Here is a 24,399-nt window from a genome sequence, read left to right on the forward strand (position 1 = left end):
CTTTACTTTGCAGGTTATTTAACGTGCGACACGAAAACTATATATTTGTTAGGCCGTAGGTTTGTCTGTGTGTTTCTAATAATATATTCAATTTAAACCTTTCTATTTATTTATATATTTTGTATACGGAACCTTTACCGAGCCTATCTTGTTTCTGGCGGTAGAAACAGTCAGACGGACACTACGAGAAGCGGCTTCTATACTTGTTGCCACGTCGGAGTATTTGGTGCAGCTGACTGATTCATTTATTAATCACTTAAGGGATAATCTGTTGGGTGGTCTTTAGTTCTTTTTTAGTCATGGTGAGTCTGATAACCGTTAATCTGATCTGTCGATGAAGCTGTTTACTGGCGTTTGTGTTATTTAATATTACCATTAGCTGCTGACGTTCCCAAGTTGCTAGCTTCTCGTTAGCAGAGCGGCTAGTAGCAGAAAGATAACATTCAAAGCACATCAAAGTAACCTAAGTGTCATTTTTATGTGTTTCAGGTTTCCGTCATCAATACAGTGGACACGTCCCACGAGGACATGATTGTGAGTTGTCAAACGCTCCTTCACTATTTATTGGCTGTTAATTAAGTCTAACATTAGCATGGGCTACAGAGGTTACTTTAATTTAATGAATATACTTATACTGTAGCTGTAACAAATACGAGGGTCATAATAAATTCTGGTGGCTTACTCATTCTGTGTGCACTACACACATGCTTTTATTTTCTGCTTATTATAATCTCCAATGTTTCATAGAAATAGTTTAGTAGCTAACAATGTCCTAAAGCATTACTATCAATCAAATCAGTGTCTCAAAACACGTTGAGCTTGTAAACTCTTGTTTAGGGCCCTGCCACGCTTGTAAAATTCACATGTCACTGGGATGTGCAGGCAAAGTGAATAATAGCGTAACCCGGGTGGACACAAACACGACTAAGTTGTGTTTGTTTGAAACTGAATTGTAAAACACATTCATGTAAAATTGAAAGTGCGTTGTACTCATTCACATCAAACGTGCTGGTGTTCTGTGTTTTGTAGCACGATGCTCAGATGGATTACTATGGTACTCGGCTTGCTACATGTTCCTCTGATCGCACCGTGAAGATCTTTGATGTCAGGAATGGGGGCCAGATTCTTGTGGCAGACCTCAGAGGGTAAGACTGAGAACCAGGACGGTGAGATACAGCTGGGAAAAGGCCCAAGTGACGTCTCTTCACGTACTGTTATTAAATATGTTTACTACATTAAGTTACACCACAGATTCAAGTTATCTGTATCTTCAATTTGCTTTCTGTATCTGCAGCCATGAAGGCCCCGTGTGGCAAGTCGCGTGGGCTCATCCCATGTTTGGAAACATCTTGGCTTCGTGTTCATATGACCGAAAAGTCATCATCTGGAAGGAGGAGAACGGCGCCTGGGACAAGATGTATGAATACACAGGGCACGAATCATCAGGTCAGAAGAACTTATATTTCTGCATTAATTAATGAACGTCTATAAGGTTTAGTTGTCTGGAGGCTTCCAACATGTAAATGTGTGTCTACAGTGAACTCTGTTTGCTGGGGACCCTATGAGTTTGGTCTGATCCTGGCCTGTGGCAGCTCAGATGGGGCAATTTCCCTTCTCACGTTTACTGGGGATCAGCAGTGGGATGTGAAGAAGATCAGCAACGCACACACAGTGAGTTTGACGCTGATGTTCTCTATGATGACTGAAGTGTTGCCCTAAACCTCTGAATATCTCCAGTGTGTATGTCTCAGTATTGTGTTTGCCTGTTTGTGTTTGTTAATAACATGTAACTGTCCTGCAGATCGGCTGTAACGCAGTGAGCTGGGCTCCAGCCGTAGTTCCTGGCAGCCTGATTGACCAGCCGTCAGGACAGAAGCCAAACTACGTCAAACGCTTTGTGTCCGGAGGCTGCGACAACCTGGTCAAACTCTGGAAGTATGTTAATTCCGCTCTGCTGTTTGCTTTGTGACTATATGACAGAGAAGCATACTGGATTAATCGCGTGAAGAAAACGTGTAATGTGAGTTAATCATACAAGATCAAAAACATAAACAGTAATGTCTTTACTGTCACTTTTGACCTCCAGAGAAGAAGACGGTCAGTGGAAGGAGGATCAGAAGCTGGAGGCTCACAGTGACTGGGTGAGAGATGTTGGCTGGGCCCCGTCTATTGGTCTTCCCACCAGCACCATCGCTAGCTGCTCCCAGGTCAGATTTGTTTACTACACTAGGTAGTCTTTTATGATAATGACTTTTTGTATTTGTACCAAAAACAAAACAAGGACCAGAAAATATCTGTTTAGAGAAACCAGTAGATTTTATTTTTGATCAAGCACCTGTTTTCAACCTGTTCAGGACGGACGTGTGTTCATCTGGACATGCAACGACCCTGCAGGCAACACCTGGTCGGCCAAACTGCTCCACAAGTTCAACGATGTTGTCTGGCACGTTAGCTGGTCTATCACTGGAAATATACTGGCTGTTTCAGGAGGAGACAACAAGGTAGAGTATATGAAGTGATGCACAAATCGGTACCTGTCTGATCATCAACACCAGAGCTAACGCCTGAGTCCTATTTACACACGTCTCTTCTTAGGTGACGCTGTGGAAGGAGTCGATGGACGGACAGTGGGCGTGTATCAGTGACGTCAGCAAGGGCCAGGGTGCCGTGTCCACCATCACAGACACACAGCAGAACGAGCAGTGACCCCCGACTCTATAGGATTTACCCCACGTTTCAGAGATGACTTAAACTGGACACTTAATCTGACAATAACACATTGTCCACAGAGACTGAGCTTCATTTATGATTGTCGATCCAGGCTTGAACGTGAGTTTGGCTTCTGCTCTAGACCTGCGTCACAGTTGATTAGTAAGGGAAAAAACCTTCAGTGTTTCAGTTTGTCCATTTTGATAAAGTCTTGAAATGCAAACATAACTGATCATTTCTTTTTTTTATCAGCTGTACCATTTGTTTAGGTTTTGATTTTTCCCAGCATCCTCTAAACAGCAAAAGTGCTGGTTCAAACCAAACCCTAAAACACAACTCATCCTGTGATTCCCAAACATTCCACCCTCTACGGGGACAACGATGCCCCTTCAAATGTGCCCGTTAAGCTTTTAGTTTGGCAGGAAAGACCTCGACATTCAACCATGAAACTGATTGTGAATTTGTTGTGAAAGAGTGTAACAAAGAAAGAAAATCAGAGAAAACAAAGAAGACTGTCGACTGTCCCAACGCCAGATGAAAATTAAATTCACATATGGATTCATTCAGAGTTTATTGAGTTGATTCTTTAACACATGCAGGAGGTCGGTGGCCATTACATCCACTAGTGTTGTAAATTCAGAATCTGCCTTAATTCATCAGCCACTACATTTCCATGGCAACCAAAAGAAAAATCAATATGTAGACAGTCTGAGTTTTATCTTTCAATTGTTGAATCAGAAACCACTGATGTTTTTTTCATTGATGTAATTAAATAAATATAAACTTTAAACTATGACCGGTTTTATTTTCACAGCTGAAGCTCCACAGGGAGATCTTCTTTCTTTTTTTATGTTGGAGATGATGATGATGTGCTTATCTTCTGCAGAACATTATGATTCTGGGGGACTTTATTACAGACGGTTGGGCCACCACGACCAGCAGAATAATGACAACACCTTCGACGTTATTGATCTGGTGGTTTGTGGCTGATGCCCTTTACCAACTAAGCGATAAATGGAAATTATAGATAGATAAACTCAACAGGCTCAGTGATAAAACTGAGAGAGCGCCAACATTCTGCTCTGCTCAGATTTACAGCTTCTTTCAGACCCAATCGATCAGTGATGATGAGGAGGCTGAGTAAGAGGGTGGTTTGGTCGCAGCTAGGGGTCAGCATTAGAAAGTTTGAATTGACCGGATAAAGGATGAGGAGGAAGTAACCAATCAAATCAAACCAATTAGTAAAATATAAGATAAAATATAAAATACATTTAAGCAAAAAATTAATTGATTGGGTAATTTATTCTTTACGATGAGCAATGTAAAGAATAAGAAAATGACCCTAATGGTGATTTGACAGAAGTCTACTTCATTTCTGGATTAATGGTTTAGGTTTAAGGTTTAATGCCTCTGCCGCCTTCAGGACAGGACCCCAACCTGAAAAAGAGCCTCACCCACAAAGACTTTGCTTCTTCCAGCTGTTCCTTATTTCCAGTCAGACTTTGTTATTATCAGCAAACAAATAATAATATAACAAGTTGTTTTTTTAGTCTGTGTGTCGTCTTGTCCGTTGTGATCTACAAAGATAATTAGTAGTTTTATACAGCAGACAACTCCAATGGGTGTCGTGTGGTTTTGAGGTCACTAGGGGTCAGCAGAGCTTCAGGTCGGCCACAAAGTCTGCTTAGTCATATTTATGTGCAGGTGTGTAATAACTGCAGGTGAAGGACTAAACATATCTAAACATGTATCTGATTAAACCAGTTGTTGTGTGTCGGATGCTTTAACGGGTCACGACCAGTAAATGGACTTAATAAAAGAATAAACAAGATGAGTTAGTGACTTTCAGGGAGCAGGAGGGGTCAAACACAAAGCAATAACATAAAAAAGTAATGGTTCTACATTTAAATCAGCTAAAAAAGGTTATTGACTTTTAAGAGCTTCAGGCGTGCAGACAGGAAGCGGCCAGCGGCGCTGGGCGTGTCCATTGTCTGTACATGTAGCTGCAGTGTGTTTGTGGTTGTAGAGACACTTCCTGTCTCTCTGGTCTTCAGCTGCTCTGTCTTCTGTCACATCAACAACTCGCTCACACACTTTACTTTCATTGACGCCAGCAGGTGAGTCCTCTCTTCTTCCTTCAGTCTTTAATTCTTTCTTTAATTCTTCTTTAATTTTTAATACAACAAAGCGAAAGTGAAAGGTGTCACATCAGCGGATGATGTGTGTCAAGTGTCAACAGCTCTTTGTCTTCGTGAGCAGCAACAGGAAGAAGCTGAACTCTGATAAGTGCAAGTGTTCTGACCTGCTGCTTTACTGAAATGCTGATATGATGAGAACTGTTGAACTGTTGAAATACTCTTAACTTGGAAAGAGGAAGAAACTTGTGCATATTATAAATTCTTGCACACATCAACTTCAAAAGGAAAAGCAGCAGCTCACACACAGTAAACCAAAACCCACAGAGCCCAGTTTCCTCTTTGTTTATTTGTCATTTCACAGTGCCTTTTATATTTATATGTATGATATTTATGATATCTATGATATTTATTTATGTCTCTTATATTTGCTCAAATCATTTTCTGTCAGGATAAAGTCAGAATGAAGATCGCATCCTTCAACGCCAAAAATCTGGGCATAAAAAAAGTTTCAGACAAGGCGGGTGGTGCGTTGTCTGACTCAGGTAAGCGTGGACGGCAACACTTCACACACAGGACGTGCAGGACACGGGTCGAGTGTGTTCACAGCAACACGCGGGCTTCTTCCAGATCATGTCCCGCTACAGCATAGTGGTGATGCTGGAGGTGGTGGATAAGAGCGGCAAAGCCATGGAGAAGCTGCTGAAGGAGCTCAACGCCGCTGGGTGAGAGAGGCGTCGAGCTCAGCTACTCACTGACAGACGTGCCTCATTATGACACACACACACACACACGCACCGTCACAAACTCACACGTGTTGGTTGTGGTTGACCACAGCTGCGGCTCCTACTCCATGACCGCCAGCTGCCAGCTGGGCCGAGACACCTACAAGGAGAAGTTTGTCTGTTTCTACAGGTAGAAGATCGACAAACAGAGCATCACGCTTCATGGATGCAGATGCACTTCACTGTGTGTGTGTGTGTGTGTGTGTGTGTGTGTGTGTGTGTGTGTGTGTGTGTGTGTGTGTGTGTGTGTGTGTGTGTGTGTGTGTGTGTGTGTGTGTGTGTGTGCGTGCGTGCGCGTGGGTGTGGGTGTGCGTGTGCATGTGTGTGTGTTGAATGTCTCAGATCTGACGAGGCGACGCTGACGGACTGTTACCAGTATGAAGACAACCAGGCTGGAGACGAGGACGCCTTCGCCAGGGAACCCTTCGTGCTGCGCTTCAGCTGTCCAGACACAGGTCTGAGCACCTCTGTAACAATGACTGAGAGTGTTACTCCCTCTGAATGTCGGTGAATGTCGCCAGCTGTGAAGGACCTGATCCTGATCCCAGTCCACACCAAACCAGAGGACTCTCTGAAGGAGCTGGACGAGCTGCACGACGTGGTCCAGGCCGTCAGGAGCAACTGGGGGTCTGATGTAGGTGTGATGCCCTGGAGCATCATGAGAGAGGGGGGGGCGAGGGAGAGAGAGCGAGGGAGACAGAGAGAGAAAGAGCGGGGCATGAATTGTGCTGTCCCTCTCACAAACTCAAAGGTGCTGTGTTGTAATGACGGGTTAATTATGATGTGATTCTGTCTTTTTCAGAACATCATGATTCTGGGCGACTTCAACGCAGATGGTCGTTATCTCTCCAAGAGGAAGAAGCAAACGATGCGCATCTGCTCTGAGCCGTATCACTGGCTGATCACTGACGACGTCGACACCACCAGCAGCAACAACAACGACAACACCTACGACAGGTGACGCGTCGGCGACGTCGGCCGCGGCGCCGGAGTCCGTCACTGACCGCGGCCGTCGCTTTGTTCCCACAGGATCGTGGTTTATGGGGAGAAGATGCTGGAAGCGGTCGTCTCTGGATCAGCCAAGTCCTTCAACTACCAGGAAGAGTTCAACCTGACGGATGAGGAAGTAAGACACACAACAGCGAGCTCCAATCACCTGACAGAGCGACGTCTCCTAAAGCTCCGTGTTTGTAAGACCCTCAGTGTCAGCGACCACTACCCTGTGGAGGTGGAGCTGAAGACGGATCAGAACCAGGAGGATGCAGCTCCAACGAGACCCACGGCAGCAACCAAGGGGAGGGCTCCAAAGAAAGGTTCAAGTCCTCAGCATCAGCGTCACAGTCATTGTTCCACTGTGGCTCAACATCCAAACATTAAAGTGGAATATTTCATATTTCATCATAATTGTTACAGAACTATTTTGCACAAATGTGTGTTAGTATTTCAGCGTTTTATGTTCAATTAAACCGACAGGACCACAGAAGAAGACGGAGCCAACGGCAGTGAAGAAGAGAAATCCAGCACCAAAGAAGAAGAGTGGAGACGCACCTGCTGCTGCCAAAGCGCCCACGAAGAGAAGACGCGTCATCAAGTGAAGCGGATGCAGTGAAACTGGTTTTATACATTTCAGAAAACTGAATTAAAATGTGAAGTGTTTAATGTGAAGGATTACGACCAGTGGACACCTGCTGCTGCTGCTGCTGTTGAAAATATTAAATTGAAATTAAAGTTTGTGTACGTCTGAAGCGACCGACACTTCACCACACACACGATAGATGACTGGGTCAGAGCTGCTCCCAGTCAGGTACTGGTCAGGGGGGTGAAGGCTGATCCAACAGGCACAAAGCTGGTTCAGAACCCACAGACCCAGAGCGGTCCGGGTCCGGTCTGACCCGTCCTCCACCGACACCTCCTGCAGCAGCAGCACCTGGAGGAGGCAGAAGCCTCACACTGCGTTGGATCCGTTCCAGCCGTCGGGTCGTGAGTAAATGATCCATGTGGAACCCAAAGCGGAGTGAGACCCGAGCCCCGTCCAAACAACAACACCTTCTCAGGTTTTGGCAGCAGATTGGGTTTCATGGTTCGTCGGCCTGAAGCAGTGAAAGTAAGTGGAGCCGGGGAACGACACAAAACAGACAGAGCTCTGTAATTACAAACCACACATTGTGTGCGTAGACGTTTTGGGCTATTTCTCATCACTCGCTGCTTGTTTTCCTGTTCGGTTTCCAGTCCAGCTTTGCTCATCTCAGGCCCGTTAGAATCCACCCGCCCTGAACCTGGTCACTGTGAGCTGCTTTCAGTCTCCAGACAGAACTTCCCTAACGGTGTCGGTTCAGCTCGGCTCCTGTAACACATAGAAAGCTGTAACTGGGACATTGAGGCTCACGTGATGCCAGACGTTGCATTCGCCCGACTCTGTAAATGTCAGTGTAAACTTTAAGGAGTAGCTCACACAGGAAGCTATGATCTGAGATGAACCCTTAAACACGTGATACCTGAGCCCACAGCTTCTCTCCTCCTCTGCTGACTCCACCTGAGGGGGAGGTTTAAAAGCTGCCGAGACGCCTCCATGCGCTCAGACGACGTACATCCACCTAACCTGTGCTTTTCCAGCCACCTCTTCCCTGTGTCCGTCCAGCGCTGCATCCCTCATCTCTGTCCACCATGAGCCTGAGTCGGACCAAGCGGATCAGCTCCAGCACCTCCGTCCGGAGGCAGCAGTGGCTCCAGGAGGCTGAGCAGCTTCAGCCCGGGTCAGGCCGGCTTCAGCGGCATCTCCCTGAGCGGCGGCTCCCTGTACGCAGGCGCCAACGGGCACCAGCACGGCCTGGGGGCCCCGCTGGCCTCGCTGTCCGTCAACAAGAGCCTGCTGGCCCCCCTCAACCTGGAGATAGACCCCAGCCTGTCCATGAGCCGGGCCCACGAGAAGGAGCAGATCAAGAGCCTCAACAACCGCTTCGCCAGCTTCATCGACAAGGTAAAGACCCCCGAGCTGTGGGAAGCACAGGCAACGATGCAGGCTTTAAGACAGATATTACATCAATCTAGCATGATGTGACTGCAGGTATTGACTTTGAGATGAAAAGCTGTGAAAACTGATACTGTTGTATGAAAACTAAAAACACAAACAGGTTCCTAATCTCATGCAACTCACTCCTCTTCGACTCCCAACTTTTCTAACTGTGAAGTTCAACAGTAAGTTTATCAAACTATGATTAATGAACAGTAAAGAAACAAAGAGCTCAAAAAAAACAAATAATAATATCACAGAACAACTAAAAAAGATGTTTAAACGTAACCACAGAGACACAAAATGACAAAAACATATAAATGCAGATGCAATGTGAACAGAGTGAGATTACACAACTACAGTACAACAACAAACCCATGAAAAGGTTCAAACCAAAGACGTGAGAATGCCTGAAACAAGGACACTGGAGGTGCACAACCAGCAGGGGCTCCTCCCGTGTGTGGACGCGCTGGAGACCCTGAACGCATCGTGACGTCCGCGCATGGAGGATGATTGAAGGTGAGTTTGTGCTGAGGTTCCTGAACAGAGGCTGCACACATTCCCCACAGAAGTGAGCAGCTCTGTGATAACGCTGGACACTGATACCGTACTTAGGGAACATCTCCGCTTTCTCACGGAGTGGGTAACGCTCCCTCACAATAGAGGCTTTGTTGGCTTCTCGCATCGGCAGAGATAGGCTTCAGGCGCAGAGAGCAGAGTGCTGAGCTGGACACGTTTCCGTTTGTCCTAATTAACCTCAACCTCTTCTTCTGGCAGCGTAGATGTGGACTTAAAAAACAGCTGATCTGACGTGGATCTGCTGCTTGGTTCCAGGCTTTCATACGGTGGGAACGTCATTTTCCTGCAAAGTGACTTTAATTTTTTATTATTTAAATAGTTTGAGATTCCTATGTACTAAAAATAAATGGTAAAATAGGGAAATATATATAGACTTGAATAGCAACAGTTACCCTGTAAACTGTATGTGATACAACACATAAAGTCCAGAAGTATTAGATGATGAAAGCCGTCTCGTCTAAAACCGTATGACCAGGATCAGGACGTCACTAACGTATTTGTTTCCCATCATGCATGTCGTCCGTCCATGGCTGCTAACGATTCGGCTCCTGTTCCTTCCTCGCTAATAGGTTAAGCACAAACGCAATGAAACTTTAAAGAGTCCAGGCATAATTGGTGCAGTGCTACAGGCAGACACAGCTTTATTTGTTGTAGGATGATCACAGACTTTAGATCTGACCTAAAGCCACTGGGGAGTCAAACATTCCCACTGATCCTCCACTACACACATCTGAAACCTTTAAGAAGAGGCAAACACTCCATCTGGGATTTAATCCTGGATATTTAAGATACTGTATCTGTCCCACTTCAGTCCCACTGGGTTTGGCTGTAACCTGATTATTCAGGTCAGACATGATGTGGTTCCGTCTCAGAGGGATATTATTCTGCTTCGTACAGAACACGGCCTTTGTTTTGGAGGGAGAGGGTATAATGGGAGGTGGATATGCCCGGCTGCAGGCAGGAAACGTGAGCTGGGTGTTGACACGGAGCTCCAACTGGTTTATCTACTGGAATTGACCTGGGCTCAGTGCTGGACTTCTCTGATCTTTCAAGCTAAAAACAGGGCGAGATGCTGTAAAGATGGCTGCTTTGTGAGCTTATTGTGTGATTGTATTGTAAAACCTGTATTTTGAGGTTTATATGGACTCTCAGTAAGTTGGTTACTCCTCATGAGGCTGCAGACGGCGGCATGTTAGCTTAAAGAAAATAGCAGTACAGCTAAGCTAACTAGCTGTGTGGTTATACAGGAATTAAAGATGATTCATATGAAAACAACAAGAAATACACCCATAAAAAGAAACCTAGCGCCGCCTAGTTGACGCGAGTCTCACACCTTTTGTTGTTGATATTGTTCTGTTCGCGCTACATCATTAAGCTCGTGTCACGGTTCTTCTTTCTACCTTATCATCACCAACGATACTCATTCTCATAAAGGCAGGCAGCTGTTCCTGGTACAGGAGCTACCACAACCTATCTGTATGTATGCTACATGCTAGTGTACAGTTAGCTTGTGTTAGCTCCTGTGCTAAGACTTGCAAAGACTAAAAATGTGTACAACTGCTCATTGACGTTTTATGAAGTCAAAGAAGATTATTTGTTCAGAACTGAGCCAGCACTGGATCTCAGCAGAACCTTTCTGGTCCGTTGATGCTCTAGAACCCTCTAACTCACTCACTGCCTCATCCAGGTGCGTTTCCTGGAGCAGCAGAATAAGATGCTGGAGACTAAGCTGGAGCTGCTCCAGGGTCAGGGTGTGACCCGGTCCAACGTGGAGCCCCTGTTTGACGCCTACATGGCAGGTCTGAGGCGCCAGATGGACCTGGTCAATAACGACAAGACCAAGCTGGACGGGGAGCTGAGGAACATGCAAGGTCTGGTGGAGGACTACAAGCACAAGTAAACCCCCCACGGAGACGCGCTTCTGGGAGCTTCTGGGTCCTTAGAACCTGGTGACATTAATCACACGGTTCTTTGTCTGCCACAGATACGAAGACGAGATCAACAAGAGAAACAACCTGGAGAATGACTTTGTTATCCTCAAGAAGGTCAACACACACACAGAGATAGACACACACGCACACACACACGCACACACAGAGATAGACACACACACACATACGCACACAGACAGACAGACACACACACACACAAACACACACACGCACTCACACACGCACACACACACACACACACACACACACACACACACACACACACACACACACACACACACACACACACACACACACACACAAACACACACTAATTCATAGGTTTGTGTCTGTGCTGTTTGTGTCTGTGCTGTTTCTGTGACTCCAGGATGTAGACTCGGCCTATTTGGTAAAGGCAGATCTGGAGGACAAGGTTGGAGCTCTAACCGATGAAATTAACTTTCTACGCAACATCTATGAGGAGGTAGAGAACATTAACATTAACCACAACAACCGTGTTCTTGTGTTGGTTCATTTGGAAACTGATGTCCAGTTAAACCTCAGTGAAGCCTCACAAGGACAAGTCTGAACATCAGAAATGTACTGAAAGAAGCTGCACGTTTGTCTGAGCCAGGAGCTGCGTGAGCTGCAGTCCAGCATCAAGGACACCTCAGTGGTGGTGCAGATGGACAACAGTCGGAGCCTGAACATGGAGCAGATCGTGGCTGAGGTCAAAGCTCAGTATGAGGAGATCGCTGCCCGCAGCAGAGAGGAAGCGGAGGCCTGGTACAAGAGCAAGGTGAGGTTCCACGCCGCGGTCAGCATCAGGCGTTCACGCCTGTGCGTTTACAGAGACCTGCTCTGTTCTCAGTTCGACCAGATGTCGGTGCAGGCCAGCCAGTTTGGAGACGAGCTGCGCATCGTGAAGGGGGACGTGGCCGAGGTCAACCGACTGATCAGCCGGCTGCAGAGCGAGATCGAGGCTGTCAAAGCTCAGGTACGCTTGGTGCAGCTGCTGCAGCTGGTGCAGCTGGTGCAGCTGGAGCAGGTGGTGCAGCTGGTGCAGCTGGTGCAGCTGGAGCAGATGGTGCAGCTGGAGCAGCTGGTGCAGCTGGAGCAGGTGGTGCAGCTGGTGCAGCTGGAGCAGCTGGTGCAGCTGGAGGAGCTGGTGCAGTTGGTGCAGCTGGAGCAGCTGGTGCAGCTGGAGCAGCTGCTGCAGTTGGTGCAGCTGGTGCAGCTGGAGCAGCTGCTGCAGTTGGTGCAGCTGGTGCAGCTGGAGCAGCTGGTGCAGCTGGAGCAGCTGCTGCAGTTGGTGCAGCTGGTGCAGCTGGAGCAGCTGGTGCAGCTGGTGCAGCTGGAGCAGGTGGTGCAGCTGGAGCAGCTGGTGCAGCTGGTGCAGCTGGTGCAGCTGGAGCAGTTGGTGCAGCTGGTGCAGCTGGAGCAGTTGGTGCAGCTGGTGCAGCTGGTGCAGCTGGTGGTGCCCACGCCTCTCATCCGCCTCTCCACCCTCAGCGAGGCAGCCTGGAGAACCAGCTGGCTGAGGCCGAGGAACGCGGGGAGCTGACGGTGAAGGAGGCCAAAGCTCGAACCAGAGACCTGGAGGACGCGCTCCAGAGGGCCAAGCAGGACATGGCCAGACAGCTCAGAGAGTACCAGGTGAGGACGGAGGGGCTGGAAAAGGGCGAGAAGCACGCAATCATGCTGAGAGCTTTCACCTTGACCTGCAGGACCTGATGAACCTGAAACTAGCTCTGGACATCGAGATCGCCACCTACAGGAAGCTGCTGGAAGGAGAGGAGGACCGGTGAGAGCAGCAGAGGTGGGGTTTTGTTCTGTCTGCCTGTGTTAGACCTCTACTAAGTCCATCTGTTCTGCTGCAGGCTTGGCCAGCAGTCCATCCTCAGCATCCACCCGGTCTCCAACTACAGTAAGTCACAACCTGCAGAGGACGATGACGGAGCATTGGCTGTTGTTCCACTCACTATTTGTCTCTGTCCTCAGGCACTAAAAGTACCAACGGCTTCCACAGCACCAGCAGCTCACCTGTCCCTAAGCTGCTGATAAAGACGACCGAGACCAGAGACAGCAGCAGATACAGCATTCACTGAGAGTCTGATCCAAACAGCGGCTGCAGAGGACCTTCAAACCCTGCTACGTGTGCACATTTTACTGGGTTGTCATTTTTAATGGTGATTGTTGGAGTTTGAATTTGAACTGTGTAAAAAGGTGCATGAAGTGAAAGGGTTTGAATCTGTTCTATATCTACTAAACAGCATAAAACTGTTCCAGCATAAACATGTAGAGCATTTACAAACATCTACACTTTCTTTGATTTTCTAACACATCTTCACATGTGCAGGTGCAGGGGAGCATTTGTTTATTACTAATTCTTAGTAATGGAAAAATAAACTAATGAATCATTTAAAAACAGTGGCAATTATGCTGATTTGCATTTGCTGACATAATTGACATTATACTTCATAATGGATTTCTCATGTTGACTTTAAGTAAAGCTTGTAGTTGGAACCAGCAGCAGGAAACATGCTCTGAGGTTATAATAGAATGAACACTTTGTAGTGATGATTTGGGGAATGTTCTGTAAATGGGTTTCATGATTATGAGTTAAGTTTATTCCTAGTTAATACAGGTTTTACTGTTAATTAATGACGTAACCTGTTTCGTTTGGTAGCTAGTATTGATTATTATTGGGTCTTTATTTAGACATGTGGTCATTGGGTTTCACTCAGTTAAAAGCATTTTTCTTCTGTTTTCTTTACAAATAAAGCGAACATGGACACAAAGTTTCTCAGATGTGGTGTGCAACTTCAGTTGATGATTTTGATATAATTTTATATTTTTTCAAATACTCAAATTACTTTTTTATTCTTTGCAAAGTATAGTGAACTGAGTTATAATTGAGAGTTATTGATCCCACATTGGGGATCAATAACTCTGTATTTTTACCCATCCCCTGAGTGTTGGAGTTGGAGAGTTAAGTAATAAAATAAATATTATAATAAATATAAAATAAAATAAATATGTCATAAAGTTATGACATAAAGAGCCTTTACCTTATCTCTAGTGCTTGGTTACTGCCGTCTCCCAGAGAAGAACATGCTGCCCTCTATCTGTTACTTAGTGAACGTTCACACCCACCGGCATCAGTTTTTCTCTTTTTGCATTTTTAATATTTAACTCCTATTTATTCTGTTTTACACATTCGCTTTTTTATGTTTCCCATACTCGTTTTCGTGTAGCAGTCTGTTACTGCCATCACGCTGACAGAGTGGTTGCTTAGTAACGGCTGGCCGATGTAGCACGAGCGCAGAGGAAGGGGGTGGAGGGACAGCTTTCGCGGTCGACGCTTTCCTTGTCTCTGATTAGCTGCTGCTCTGGGGTTTTGGCGCCATTGCGCTGCATTATGGGAATTGTGTGCGGAAGTTGGTGGTGAGGCAGGCTGCTGTTCGGTGTTGTTTCGATGCGGATGGTGGCGAGCTCGTGTTTTGGTGGTTAGGATCGGGCTCCTTCTTGGTCTTAGCCGAAACTTTCGCTGTAATTCAGTACGAATGCGCGGCGAAGAGTCGTCGGACTCAGATTGCGGGAGGATGGAGGAGAGTTCGATCCGGAGGACTTTGGAGACGTTGTGTCAGGAGCTGAACATGGACGAGCAGACCGCAGCTGAAGCCATGGAGAACTTCACTGCCATATGGAACACATACACTCTGGAGGTAAATAAACTAAACGGAGCGGGTTATTCTGGTGCCGCGGTCGCTGCTGCACTAACTCTAAAATGTGTGAGCAGTTTACGGAACCCGCTGAACGTCTGCGACACGGCCACGCAGTGAGTTAAATGGGCTTCAACAGACGTTGTTGTCTTCGTCTGAGCTGATTATTACAATCTAATCACGTCTTCATTACTTAAACCACGTAGCGCTGATAGCTGGTAAAAGTACATACACGTAGTACTTACGGGTTCCTTCCCAGTAATTATTCTAGATTGCTTCTTACAACAGCATGTTCGTATAAAGTGCTAAAAAGCATTAGTTTCCTAGTAAAACAGATCCGACGACAGAAAGACACATTTTTTATAACTACCTTATTGTATCAGCATGTTTGTCATAGAACCCAGCTGAACCTAGCTCATTATAAAATGAATCAATAAGGACATTACTTCATGTTCCTAAACTATTATGATTGGTTTAATTTACTTAAAAGCTTTAGTCACATAGTTTTCATTATTCTAGATTAGTTTAGTTCTGACAACCAAAACAACATTGCAGATTATATCTAAAAAAGATTAGGTGTGTATTCTTTTAAACATACATACTGCACAGGTTAGGGTCATAGCACAGTGCCCATGGCTCATTAGTTGATATGCTAAACAAAGTCAAAGGTTTGTTCAGGTTCAGTTCTTATGCGTTATGATCAGACAGGTTCTGATACGAGAGCCTGTCTGTCTGTGCTTCTCCCTCTGACAGCCGGGTAACTGACCAACGCTGTGCCAGTGGTGACGTTATCATCACTTCACCATGAGCACTAGATTCATTTAAACCTTTCTCCACAGTCGGAGAGAAGAATGGCATTTAAAATAACACACCCACTGTGGTAACAGCTGCTTTGGTTCTGTGTCATAACACAGTGGGCGTGAAACATATGCCAAGTTGGTAAATTGACTATTAGTCAACAGACATGAACCAGCAGTATTTGATGGACAAGTAGTTGCTGTTGTGAGATGTAATAAAACACAGAAGGAGTTGCTCATTAATTAATTGAATAGCAATTAGGTGATTTAAAACAAGATAATGATGCTTTTGTTCTATTTAAATTTTTGTTGTATATAAATTTCAGCTGTAGCTCTAATATTGGCAACTCCGTGTTAGTCTGACAAAATGTAACTAATAGAAGCTAGTTTGCTGTGTTGATTGTGGAGCCTATTTTTCCACGTTGCTCTTTAAACCTTGTGTTGCTGTGTCTCTGCAGGGGGAGGTGGTCCACTGGCTCGCCTGCTCCCTGTACGCAGCATGCAGGAAGGGATCCACTCCCACTGTGGGCAAAGGGCTGATGGAGGGAAACTGCGTCTCTCTCACCAGGATTCTGCGCTACTCCAAACTCAGGTGAGCTTTTGCAAAATATGATGTTATCTGACATGAAAGCATCTGTAGTATATTCACGAATGCATATTGTTTTTATCGTCTCTTGCTCCTAACACTGCTCTCCCCTTTTCTCAGTCTCATCCAGTTCTTCTCTAAGATGAAGAAGTGGGTGGACATGTCCAACCTGCCCCAGGACTTCAGGCTGCGCATGGAGCGTTTGGAGCGGAACTTTGAAGTTTCAACAGTGATCTTCCGCAAGTTTGAGCCCATCTTCATGGACATGTTTCAGAATCCACAGGGGGGCGAGCCACCAAGACAACAACGCAGCCGGAAACACAGGCACGACACAAACATGCATTTACACTTATGTTACCACTAACTTTACTTCTTGTGTAGTTATGGTTTTTGATCTTTGTCGGATTCAATGTTCGGCTCCTTCTACTTCTGGTGTCCACGCACGCACGCACACACACACACACACACACACAATCTTTTATTCTCTCTGTCACACATTGTCACTGTGGGAGAGAAAAAACACAGTCAGCCCAATGTAAGTGACTGTGTCTTCCCGTTGTGTCTCTACAGGCGGCTGCCCTGTCACATCAGCGATTTGTTCAAGTTTTGCTGGACTCTGTTTGTCTACACCAAAGGTACCAAAGGCCTGAAGCAGCTGGGAGCTTAAGTGTAGATAAAGCTTTGAATAAAGCGTCTACTGTTGTGTGGTATCTGCAGGTTGTTACAGATTAACTACAGCTGAGGGTTATTAAAATCACTCTCATAATGATTAACATATCTTAGTTGTTGCATTAATAATATCATTGTTGTGCTGATGATGCCAGCTCTATAAATGACATGATGAACCATAAGCAGGACAAACATTGTACATTCAGTAATAACACAGGTTGCTTTAGTTACAGTACAGATTTAGATTGTGCCGTTCTTTGCATGTGACAGACTGTGTCCTCATGTTAAGGTAACTTCCGTATGATCGGTGATGACCTGGTGAACTCGTACCACCTGCTGCTCTGCTGTCTGGACCTGGTGTTTGGAAACGCTCTGCTGTGTACAAACAGGAAGGATCTCATCAACCCAGCGTTTAGAGGTAAGTGTGTATACAATAAGAATTCCTCCTTCCACAGTTTACTGCCATGTATTTTAACACTACGTGTGTTCATGTAGGGCTTCCTGCTGCGTGTCGAGCTGATGGTCACATTTCACCAGACCAGCCTCCTCCGTGTGTGTTGGAGAAGTTGTGTGAGCTGCATGATGGACTGGTGGTGGAGGCAAAGGGCATCAAACAGCACTACTTCAAGCCCTACATACACAAACTGTTCCAGAAACAGGTACACTCACTCACTTTCACGCGCCCATGCAAATTTAATGTCTTTCTTTCTACTCTGATGTATTTTCTTCGATTAGATCCTGAGAGGCAACGAGGAGCATTTCACAGAAATGTTGGACCCTCAGAACTTCATTGATAACAAGTAAAAAGCGCCAAAATGACATGACATGACATGACATATAGAAGGCCTTTCCAACAAAGGTTTTCCTAGATTGAAATCCCACATTGTTGCAGTTTTCAGAGATCTTTTTGTTCTTTATTCCGTTTCTTTGTGATTTTATTTTTCCTACAGTAAAGCCATAAACAGAGAGTATGAGGAGTACGTTTTTGACGGTGGGAGATTTTGATGAGCGAGTTTTTCTGGGAGCAGACGCTGACGAGGAAATTGGAACGCCAAGGAAGATCCTTCAGGAACAGTCTGGTGGTCAATCAACCGCACACAACCAGCTGCAGCAGCATGTAGAGAAGGTACATGCGTACGGAGAAGATATAACACCCACGCTGAATCAGTCTCACAGACTACAAATGCATGTAACGGTAATAATCTGTGTTTCTGCAGTCCGGCTCTCTGGCTCCTTCCACCCCTCTGACGGGACGACTTTACCTGAAGGACAAGGACCTGCTGGTCACACCGGTCTCCTCGGCGACGCAGAGCGTCAGTCGGCTGCAGAGCATGGTGGCAAGGTTACGAGCGGCGCCCAGCGAGCAGCTGCTTCAGATCTTCAGGTCAGTCCCTCCTATTTGTGTGCCCTCATTTTCTCAGGCACATCTGTCTGGCATTCAGTCATTCAGATTTCAGTTTTAAACACTTTGTGTGCCGTGCTGTTCCTAAAGATCGTGCTCCAGAAACCCCACCGAGGCCATACTGGCTAGAGTAAAGGCACTGGGACAGACCTTCAAAGAGCATTACACCAGCGACTCTGAGGACACTCCTGGCTCACATATAGGTCAATAGTATGAGAGTATTTGAGCTTTTCTACTGCCTTAGTGGGAATAAGTAACTATTAGCGGCAGTCACATCCGACTCACACGCTGTTTAGTAATCTGTCATGTTTTGTTTCAGATTTTGCAGAGAACCGTCTGAAGATGGCTGAGGTCCTCTACTACAAGGTTCTGGAGAACGTCATGGTTCAGGAAACCAAACGGCTGCAGGGCAAAGACATGAGTGTAAGCAGTAGACCGTGTTCACTCCTTCACATTTAAAACAATGTGGAGGAGATGGTTTATTTCTACACCTGTTAAAACCCTGTGTCTCTGCTGCTAGGTGTTGCTGGAGCAGGATATCTTCCACTGTTCCCTGATGGCCTGTTGTCTGGAGGTGGTGTTGTTTTCCTACAGCTCTCAGAGGACCTTCCCCTGGATCATCAACATCTTCAAACTGGCCCCTTTCTACTTCTTTAAGGTAATACTATCATCCAGATGCCAAGTTTAACCAAGGCCACCTCGCCACAAGCGTGTTCATAACACGTTTAAAAGCCAGATGGTTCTGTCCTTATTCCACTGGAAATGAAAGACCTTTTATTTGGTCTTTGGCCCAGTACAATTCCCAAACATAGATACATTCATAAAAGGTTTATAAAAAGCATCCCCTAAACAACCGTGCAGGTAAACTTTGCTGCTCCTGGATGAGATGACTGTTGTGTGCAGGTGATCGAGGTGTTTATCCGCTCAGAGGAAGGTCTCTCCAGAGACATGGTCAAACATCTGAACCTGACTGAGGAGCAGGTCCTGGAGAGCCGAGCCTGGACTTCAGGCTCTGCCCTGTGGAGCGCCCTGGAGGCCGCTGGGAACAAGGTCCCAACGGTGGAGGAGGTCAGTTGTAAACACAGACCTGCACACAAACAGCTGAACCAGTGATTTCTCACATACAAGTTGTCATTTTGCTTGTTTTCTTTTCCTCTGCAGGTAAATTTCTCCTCTTGTCTCGATACCGGTTCAGGTTCCTCCAGTGGTGGTTCATCTCATCTGCCCCTTGTCGCCCTCTCGCCCATCATCCACCCGCGCATCAGAGAGTTCAGATCAGGCCATGGTAGCGCCCGTAAAGGTGAGCGTGTCTGTGGGTCAGAACATTTTGGGGTCACATTTTGGAAATGCAGGTTACAGATGTGCTTTCTGTTTTCCAGAGGTGCCTCCCTCTCCACTCTCTGTCCACGACCGGTACAGCTCTCCAGCAGCCGGCAGCGCTAAACGGCGTCTCTTTGGAGACGATCCGCCAGGTCAGACCTCGGGACTGAGCCCATTGTCCTCTCCAGCCAAGCGGCTGACGTTCACCTCAGGCAGCACCCTGAAGATTGGAGGCCAGGGTACACCGACCACCGTTCTAAGTGTGCCTCTGCAAGGTAGACCCCACACATCCAATCAGATGCTTTGGAAAAAACATAACGTGTTCATCTATGTCAATCAAGCTCCCAGGATTTTATCACTAAATGAACCGCTGCTTAAATGCAAGTAGTATTTGGTTTATTGCTAAAAGTGTGTCTCTGTCCCTGAATATGTGCAGGTGTGACCACCGACCGTACTATTACGCTGATCCCGGTTCAGTCGTTTGACCCCTCCGGTACCATCAGTGCTCAGTTACTGCTGACCACCTCCCCGAGCCGACCTGCTGCCGCCGTCCCCGCACCCTCGACCTCTGACGGCCAGGCAGCAAACGGCCGGCCGAGACGCACTGGATCGCTCGCTCTGTTCTTCAGAAAGGTTCGATTTGGAAAAACATAGCTGTCAGATACAGCAACGTGTTATCAGTCATTTTAAATTGAATGTCAGTACTAGAATAAATAATACATGTTTGGAGCATTTATGATTCACCAGCTTCATGTCTCACCACTTAAGTCTCCTGCAGCACAGTCTGTAGAAGTAAACTGCAATAAATATTTCACCAGAAAAGACTCGGACATAGATCACAGAGACAAGTCCTCTGACTGTTCAGAGGTTCTAGAGTGATACCTTTACTCTGTAGTCTCTCAGCTACGTTGCTGTACCTAGTCGTCCAACATGCACCTGCATGTAGGCTAAATAAACCAGGCTCATGAGCAGGTTTGATGACAGCTTTTCTAGTAGTTTGTTTCCATCTTCTAAACTCCCACTCTCCATCTTCAGGTGTACCACCTGGCCAGTGTTCGTCTGAGGGACTTGTGTGTGAGACTGGACATCTCCTCTGAGCTGCGAAGGAAAATCTGGACGTGTTTTGAGCACTGTCTGGTTCACTGTACAGATCTGATGAAGGACAGACACCTGGACCAGCTGCTGCTCTGCAGCGTTTACATTATTTCAAAGGTGAGTACATTAGCAGCATTTCCTTTCACCATTTTATAAACTTTACGATGCAGTTCTCTCTCACAGGAAGATGTTTATGGCAGAAGAACACATTAATAGTTTGTGGAGGAGAAACAGTTCTCATCTTTTGTCATAAAAATTTATTTTTTCCTATTATTGGTATTTTTATGCACTAACAACTGTACCTTAACTTGTGCGGTTTGTTCTTTGTAGATCACCAAAGAGCCCCGCAGCTTCCAGGACATCATGAAGTGTTATCGCAGCCAACCACAGGCCAGCAGCCACGTAAGATGCTCTCACCGCAACACAGAGCCTGTTAGGACTGAGTGTCTCAATTACTAGGTTTGCAAAATACATCCAAGAGTCAAGTTATGACTTGTGTAGCTGTCATGTAAAGCTGGAGGCCTGGTGGCGTCTGTGTTTGGCTTGTTAAGGAGTTTCATGGTAAACAGTGCATTCACCATGTCTGAAACGTATTTCTTATTTTGTGCAGGTGTATCGCAGCGTCTTACTGCATCACGCTCACAAGGAACCTGTAGCGGATGAGAACATGGAGGTGGATCCTGTTTCAGGCGGTGAATGTAAGATACTGTTCTTTTCCGTTTCTGTTTGATCCATCTTCACCACCATTTAAGTATTAAGGGATGTGTGTACCTTTTATAGCTGCAGAGAAAGCCCCTCAGGTGTCTGCAGAGTCGTTGGAGGAGGAACGTGGTGATCTCATCCAGTTTTACAACACCCTCTTTGTGCTGAGGATGAAAAGCTTTGCGCTGCGATATGCCACGCATGATAACAGGGTACGAGCCCCTCCAGTGTGAGACTACTAAACTTGAAAGGCGATTAGAAACTGTTGAACGTAATCTGCTGTTCTGTTTGTGATCCTGCAGGCTGATGCTCCTCCTCTCTCCCCGTTCCCGTCGGTACGAGCTCAGCCTCTGTCTCCTCGTCGGATCTCTCAGAGACATTCCCTGTACGTGTCCCCTCACAAGAACTCTGCAAGCTGCCTCACGCCAAACTCCTACACCTACAGGATCAACAGCAGCCCGTCCAAGGCAAGAGCACACATACAGAGACAGGGCTCCTGCAAGCTGCCCGTTGAACCACAGAGCTTCTGGGTTTCAGAGGAAACTGTTAAGCTGCTAGAATAGTGCCTAAAAACTCCTTAGAGTCGGCACTAATGTTTAAAACTGATGGCATTGTCATATCTGAGAGTTTCCTCTTTCTGCTGCTTCCTCACGTTTCCTCATGTCTGCAGGAGTTAACCAACATCAACCGGATGATCCGCCAGGGCTGTGTGAGCAGGAAACGGGCCTTTACCATGGAGGGAGATGTGATGATGTCCTCCGCCTGCGACTCCCCCAGCAAGAGAGTGTGTCCAGAGAACGGCAGCAGCCCAGATGTGCTTCTGAAGCGTCTGCAGGACGTCGTGTCTGAGCGGCAGAGTCACTGACCTGAAGGTGAAAGGACCTGTTCTGCAAATAGTAGCCACCGTGATTCACCACACACACTTTGTGTAGCTTAACTGTGGCTGTGGCTTCCTTCGCCTCAGGTAGATACAGCAATGCGGTATATAGTAAGCAAAGGTGACTTTAAAATTCCAGTTGTGTTTCTCGGAAGGACACACCAAGAAGCCAACTTCTGCCGTCCAGCATTCAGGAATTCAAACTCCACATTCATCATCATAAAGTGTAGGACTTGAGTCCGACAGTGTTTGCTCAAACTGACACCGGTACCTCAGTCGTCGGTAACTTAACATTTGATTGAATTAAACCCAGTTCAGATGACAACTCGCGCTCCATTATACAATAAACTTGTTATACTGCAGTTTTTGTAGATGTCTCCACTTTCTGTAGAGACACTTTTGCAGTGGAAAATTTTTATTCTTTTACTCGTGTTTACTGATCTTTGATTTTACTTTGTTGTTTTGAATATGAGCTTGTATGATATTGTAATAATGCTAACAAACGCACGTCTGAAGCAGTATTTCTGTTCTTGTGTAGTATCTACACTTACGTTATACTGAATTTACCGTTTTACCTCTTTGCTCAACAGCACTGCTGTTAGTTAACCTTTGTAGCTGAAAACAATCTGTTTTTATCTGGGTTGTTATAAACATGCTGGAATAAGCGTGCAAACTAAAAATGTATATAAAAATGTTTTTTGCCTCAGAAAAAGTCCAATACCAGATGAAAATGTGTTAACAGAACACAAGTTTGAATCACGATGCAAAGGTGTTGTATAATAAAACATTAACAAATTCACCTCAACTCTTCAATGGTTTAATGTTATTGTGGGCTCATTTGAAGTGTAGAACTGAATTTCTTAAATTGAAAATAATAAATGTTGGTCGTTTTACATGTAGAAGATTTGACACCAAAGTATTATAATTGTGACTTGTTGACTTCTATTCTGACGCGTTGCCTCCAGATGCACTCACAATAGACTAAAATGATGTGTAGAGCTTAAAGAGAAGCAGTTGAGTGATATTTGCTGATGGCTCATTACTATGAAAAACATTTCATAGTCAAAAATATTGATTAAAGCAACTTGAAGCATTGGAACATCAATACCTAAAACTGTATAGACACAAGTGGAACCGTGCTGCAGTGGAGGCGAGGGTCGTCTCCTGCTGCGGTAACAGAGCAGAGGGGCCTGTCTCACATTATGCATCCCCTTGGACCTGGATCACCCCATTAACACGTTACCATAGCAGCCGCATCACTTACCGTTCCTGCTTCTTGGTCGTCAGGGAGTTCACAGATCTTGAAACACTTTAGCCACTGGGTTTAATTTAATGAGTATTGTTTAATTATTTGTGTTTAACTCAACGTTAATCAGATAAACTGATTATTTGGTCATTAAAATCTCAGTTTATCTGTACGGAGGAAATGTGTGTTTTAATTCACGTTCCTGTTTGCATCATACTTGCTCTGATTTTTTTTCTACTTCTATTATATTTTTTATAAGTGGTCCCAGGTTTGCTTGTTCCCGTCTTTTTCTCCTGCCTGTTTCCATGACGATACACCTCGTTTATTGAGTAAAAGTAATGCATCCCTCTGAGATGAGTCAGCCAAGCATTCAAAAACAACACGTGAAGGAGTAAAGTGTTGAATGACAAATAGATGATGATTCAAGATTCAAAAAACGTATTAATCCCAGAGGGAAATTATTTTGTGCACTTTGATCACTGTTACAGATGGAAGTCACACAAGAAGGTAAGGAGATTAAAAATAAGAATGCTAACACATCTACACACTCACATCTAATTACCAGCTAAAGTTTTATTATACATCAGATCACCCCTTACAGACAGAGGAGCAGTTGTACAGGCTGATGGCACCGGTAGGAAGGTTCTCCGGTGGCGTTCTGTGGAGAACCTAATACTGATCAGCTGTGGCTGAAGGTGCTCCTCTGTCCAGCCACACACTGTGTGGGGGTGGAGGTGTCGACTATAGAGAGGAGTTGGACCAGCATCCTCCCCTCAGCTACAGCATGTAGGGGGTCCAGCTCCACCCCAGAACAGAACCAGGCCTCCTGAT

At 45.8% G+C, this 24,399-nt stretch overlaps 4 protein-coding genes across 7 annotated transcripts; all 4 read left to right on the forward strand.

Moving 5' to 3' along the window:
* The first annotated feature begins 144 nt into the window (after positions 1 to 144).
* On the forward strand, positions 145 to 3,502 carry sec13 (SEC13 homolog, nuclear pore and COPII coat complex component). The gene is made up of 9 exons (XM_029151180.2): positions 145 to 302; positions 490 to 534; positions 1,030 to 1,145; positions 1,295 to 1,446; positions 1,538 to 1,671; positions 1,802 to 1,935; positions 2,087 to 2,207; positions 2,355 to 2,501; positions 2,596 to 3,502. Exons 1-9 carry the CDS (start codon positions 300 to 302, stop codon positions 2,704 to 2,706), a joined length of 963 nt encoding a protein of 320 aa, XP_029007013.1. The 5' UTR covers positions 145 to 299; the 3' UTR covers positions 2,707 to 3,502.
* Positions 3,503 to 4,698: 1,196 nt separating this feature from the next.
* Positions 4,699 to 7,362, forward strand: LOC114855752 (deoxyribonuclease-1-like). Of its 4 annotated transcripts, XM_029151179.3 has the most exons (10): positions 4,699 to 4,826; positions 5,296 to 5,389; positions 5,475 to 5,569; positions 5,682 to 5,759; positions 5,972 to 6,084; positions 6,151 to 6,263; positions 6,432 to 6,586; positions 6,659 to 6,755; positions 6,825 to 6,942; positions 7,103 to 7,362. In XM_029151179.3, exons 3-10 carry the CDS (start codon positions 5,478 to 5,480, stop codon positions 7,222 to 7,224), a joined length of 888 nt encoding a protein of 295 aa, XP_029007012.2. In that variant the 5' UTR covers positions 4,699 to 4,826; positions 5,296 to 5,389; positions 5,475 to 5,477; the 3' UTR covers positions 7,225 to 7,362. The 4 variants fall into 4 exon arrangements, with proteins under 4 accessions (XP_029007012.2, XP_055364829.1, XP_055364828.1 ...); XM_055508854.1 differs by having other exon boundaries at positions 6,659 to 7,007; XM_055508853.1 differs by having other exon boundaries at positions 6,659 to 6,942.
* Positions 7,363 to 7,496: 134 nt separating this feature from the next.
* si:dkey-222f2.1 (keratin, type II cytoskeletal 8) lies at positions 7,497 to 13,951 on the forward strand. The gene is given in 11 exon segments (XM_029151177.3): positions 7,497 to 8,341; positions 8,343 to 8,606; positions 10,906 to 11,114; positions 11,203 to 11,263; positions 11,538 to 11,633; positions 11,784 to 11,948; positions 12,021 to 12,146; positions 12,662 to 12,805; positions 12,877 to 12,953; positions 13,030 to 13,076; positions 13,151 to 13,951. Coding segments are annotated over 11 exon segments (1,344 nt in total). The 5' UTR covers positions 7,497 to 8,293; the 3' UTR covers positions 13,258 to 13,951.
* Positions 13,952 to 14,472: 521 nt separating this feature from the next.
* On the forward strand, positions 14,473 to 23,121 carry rbl1 (retinoblastoma-like 1 (p107)). The gene is given in 23 exon segments (XM_029151174.3): positions 14,473 to 14,877; positions 16,130 to 16,263; positions 16,378 to 16,581; positions 16,828 to 16,892; positions 17,216 to 17,344; positions 17,422 to 17,585; positions 17,662 to 17,726; positions 17,877 to 17,910; positions 17,912 to 18,052; positions 18,144 to 18,310; positions 18,419 to 18,531; positions 18,648 to 18,751; positions 18,849 to 18,986; positions 19,232 to 19,396; positions 19,490 to 19,628; positions 19,708 to 19,923; positions 20,085 to 20,281; positions 20,684 to 20,860; positions 21,074 to 21,145; positions 21,354 to 21,441; positions 21,524 to 21,657; positions 21,748 to 21,912; positions 22,116 to 23,121. Coding segments are annotated over 23 exon segments (3,168 nt in total). The 5' UTR covers positions 14,473 to 14,715; the 3' UTR covers positions 22,311 to 23,121.
* Positions 23,122 to 24,399: the final 1,278 nt, after the last annotated feature.

The sequence above is a fragment of the Betta splendens genome, chromosome 5 (assembly GCF_900634795.4).
Source record: "Betta splendens chromosome 5, fBetSpl5.4, whole genome shotgun sequence".
NCBI classification, from domain to species: Eukaryota; Metazoa; Chordata; class Actinopteri; order Anabantiformes; family Osphronemidae; genus Betta; species Betta splendens.

Bases quoted from the DNA above. Each gene is read 5' to 3' on its own strand.
- sec13 (XM_029151180.2), top strand. The intron at 1,146-1,294 runs GTAAGACTGAGA...CTGTATCTGCAG, and splicing joins CTTGTGGCAGACCTCAGAGG to CCATGAAGGCCCCGTGTGGC. The intron at 2,208-2,354 runs GTCAGATTTGTT...CAACCTGTTCAG, and splicing joins CCATCGCTAGCTGCTCCCAG to GACGGACGTGTGTTCATCTG.
- LOC114855752 (XM_055508853.1), top strand. From the start codon at position 5,478: ATGTCCCGCTACAGCATAGTGGTGATGCTGGAGGTGGTGGATAAGAGC. The intron at 6,264-6,431 runs GTAGGTGTGATG...TGTCTTTTTCAG, and splicing joins GGAGCAACTGGGGGTCTGAT to AACATCATGATTCTGGGCGA. The intron at 6,587-6,658 runs GTGACGCGTCGG...TTGTTCCCACAG, and splicing joins AACGACAACACCTACGACAG to GATCGTGGTTTATGGGGAGA.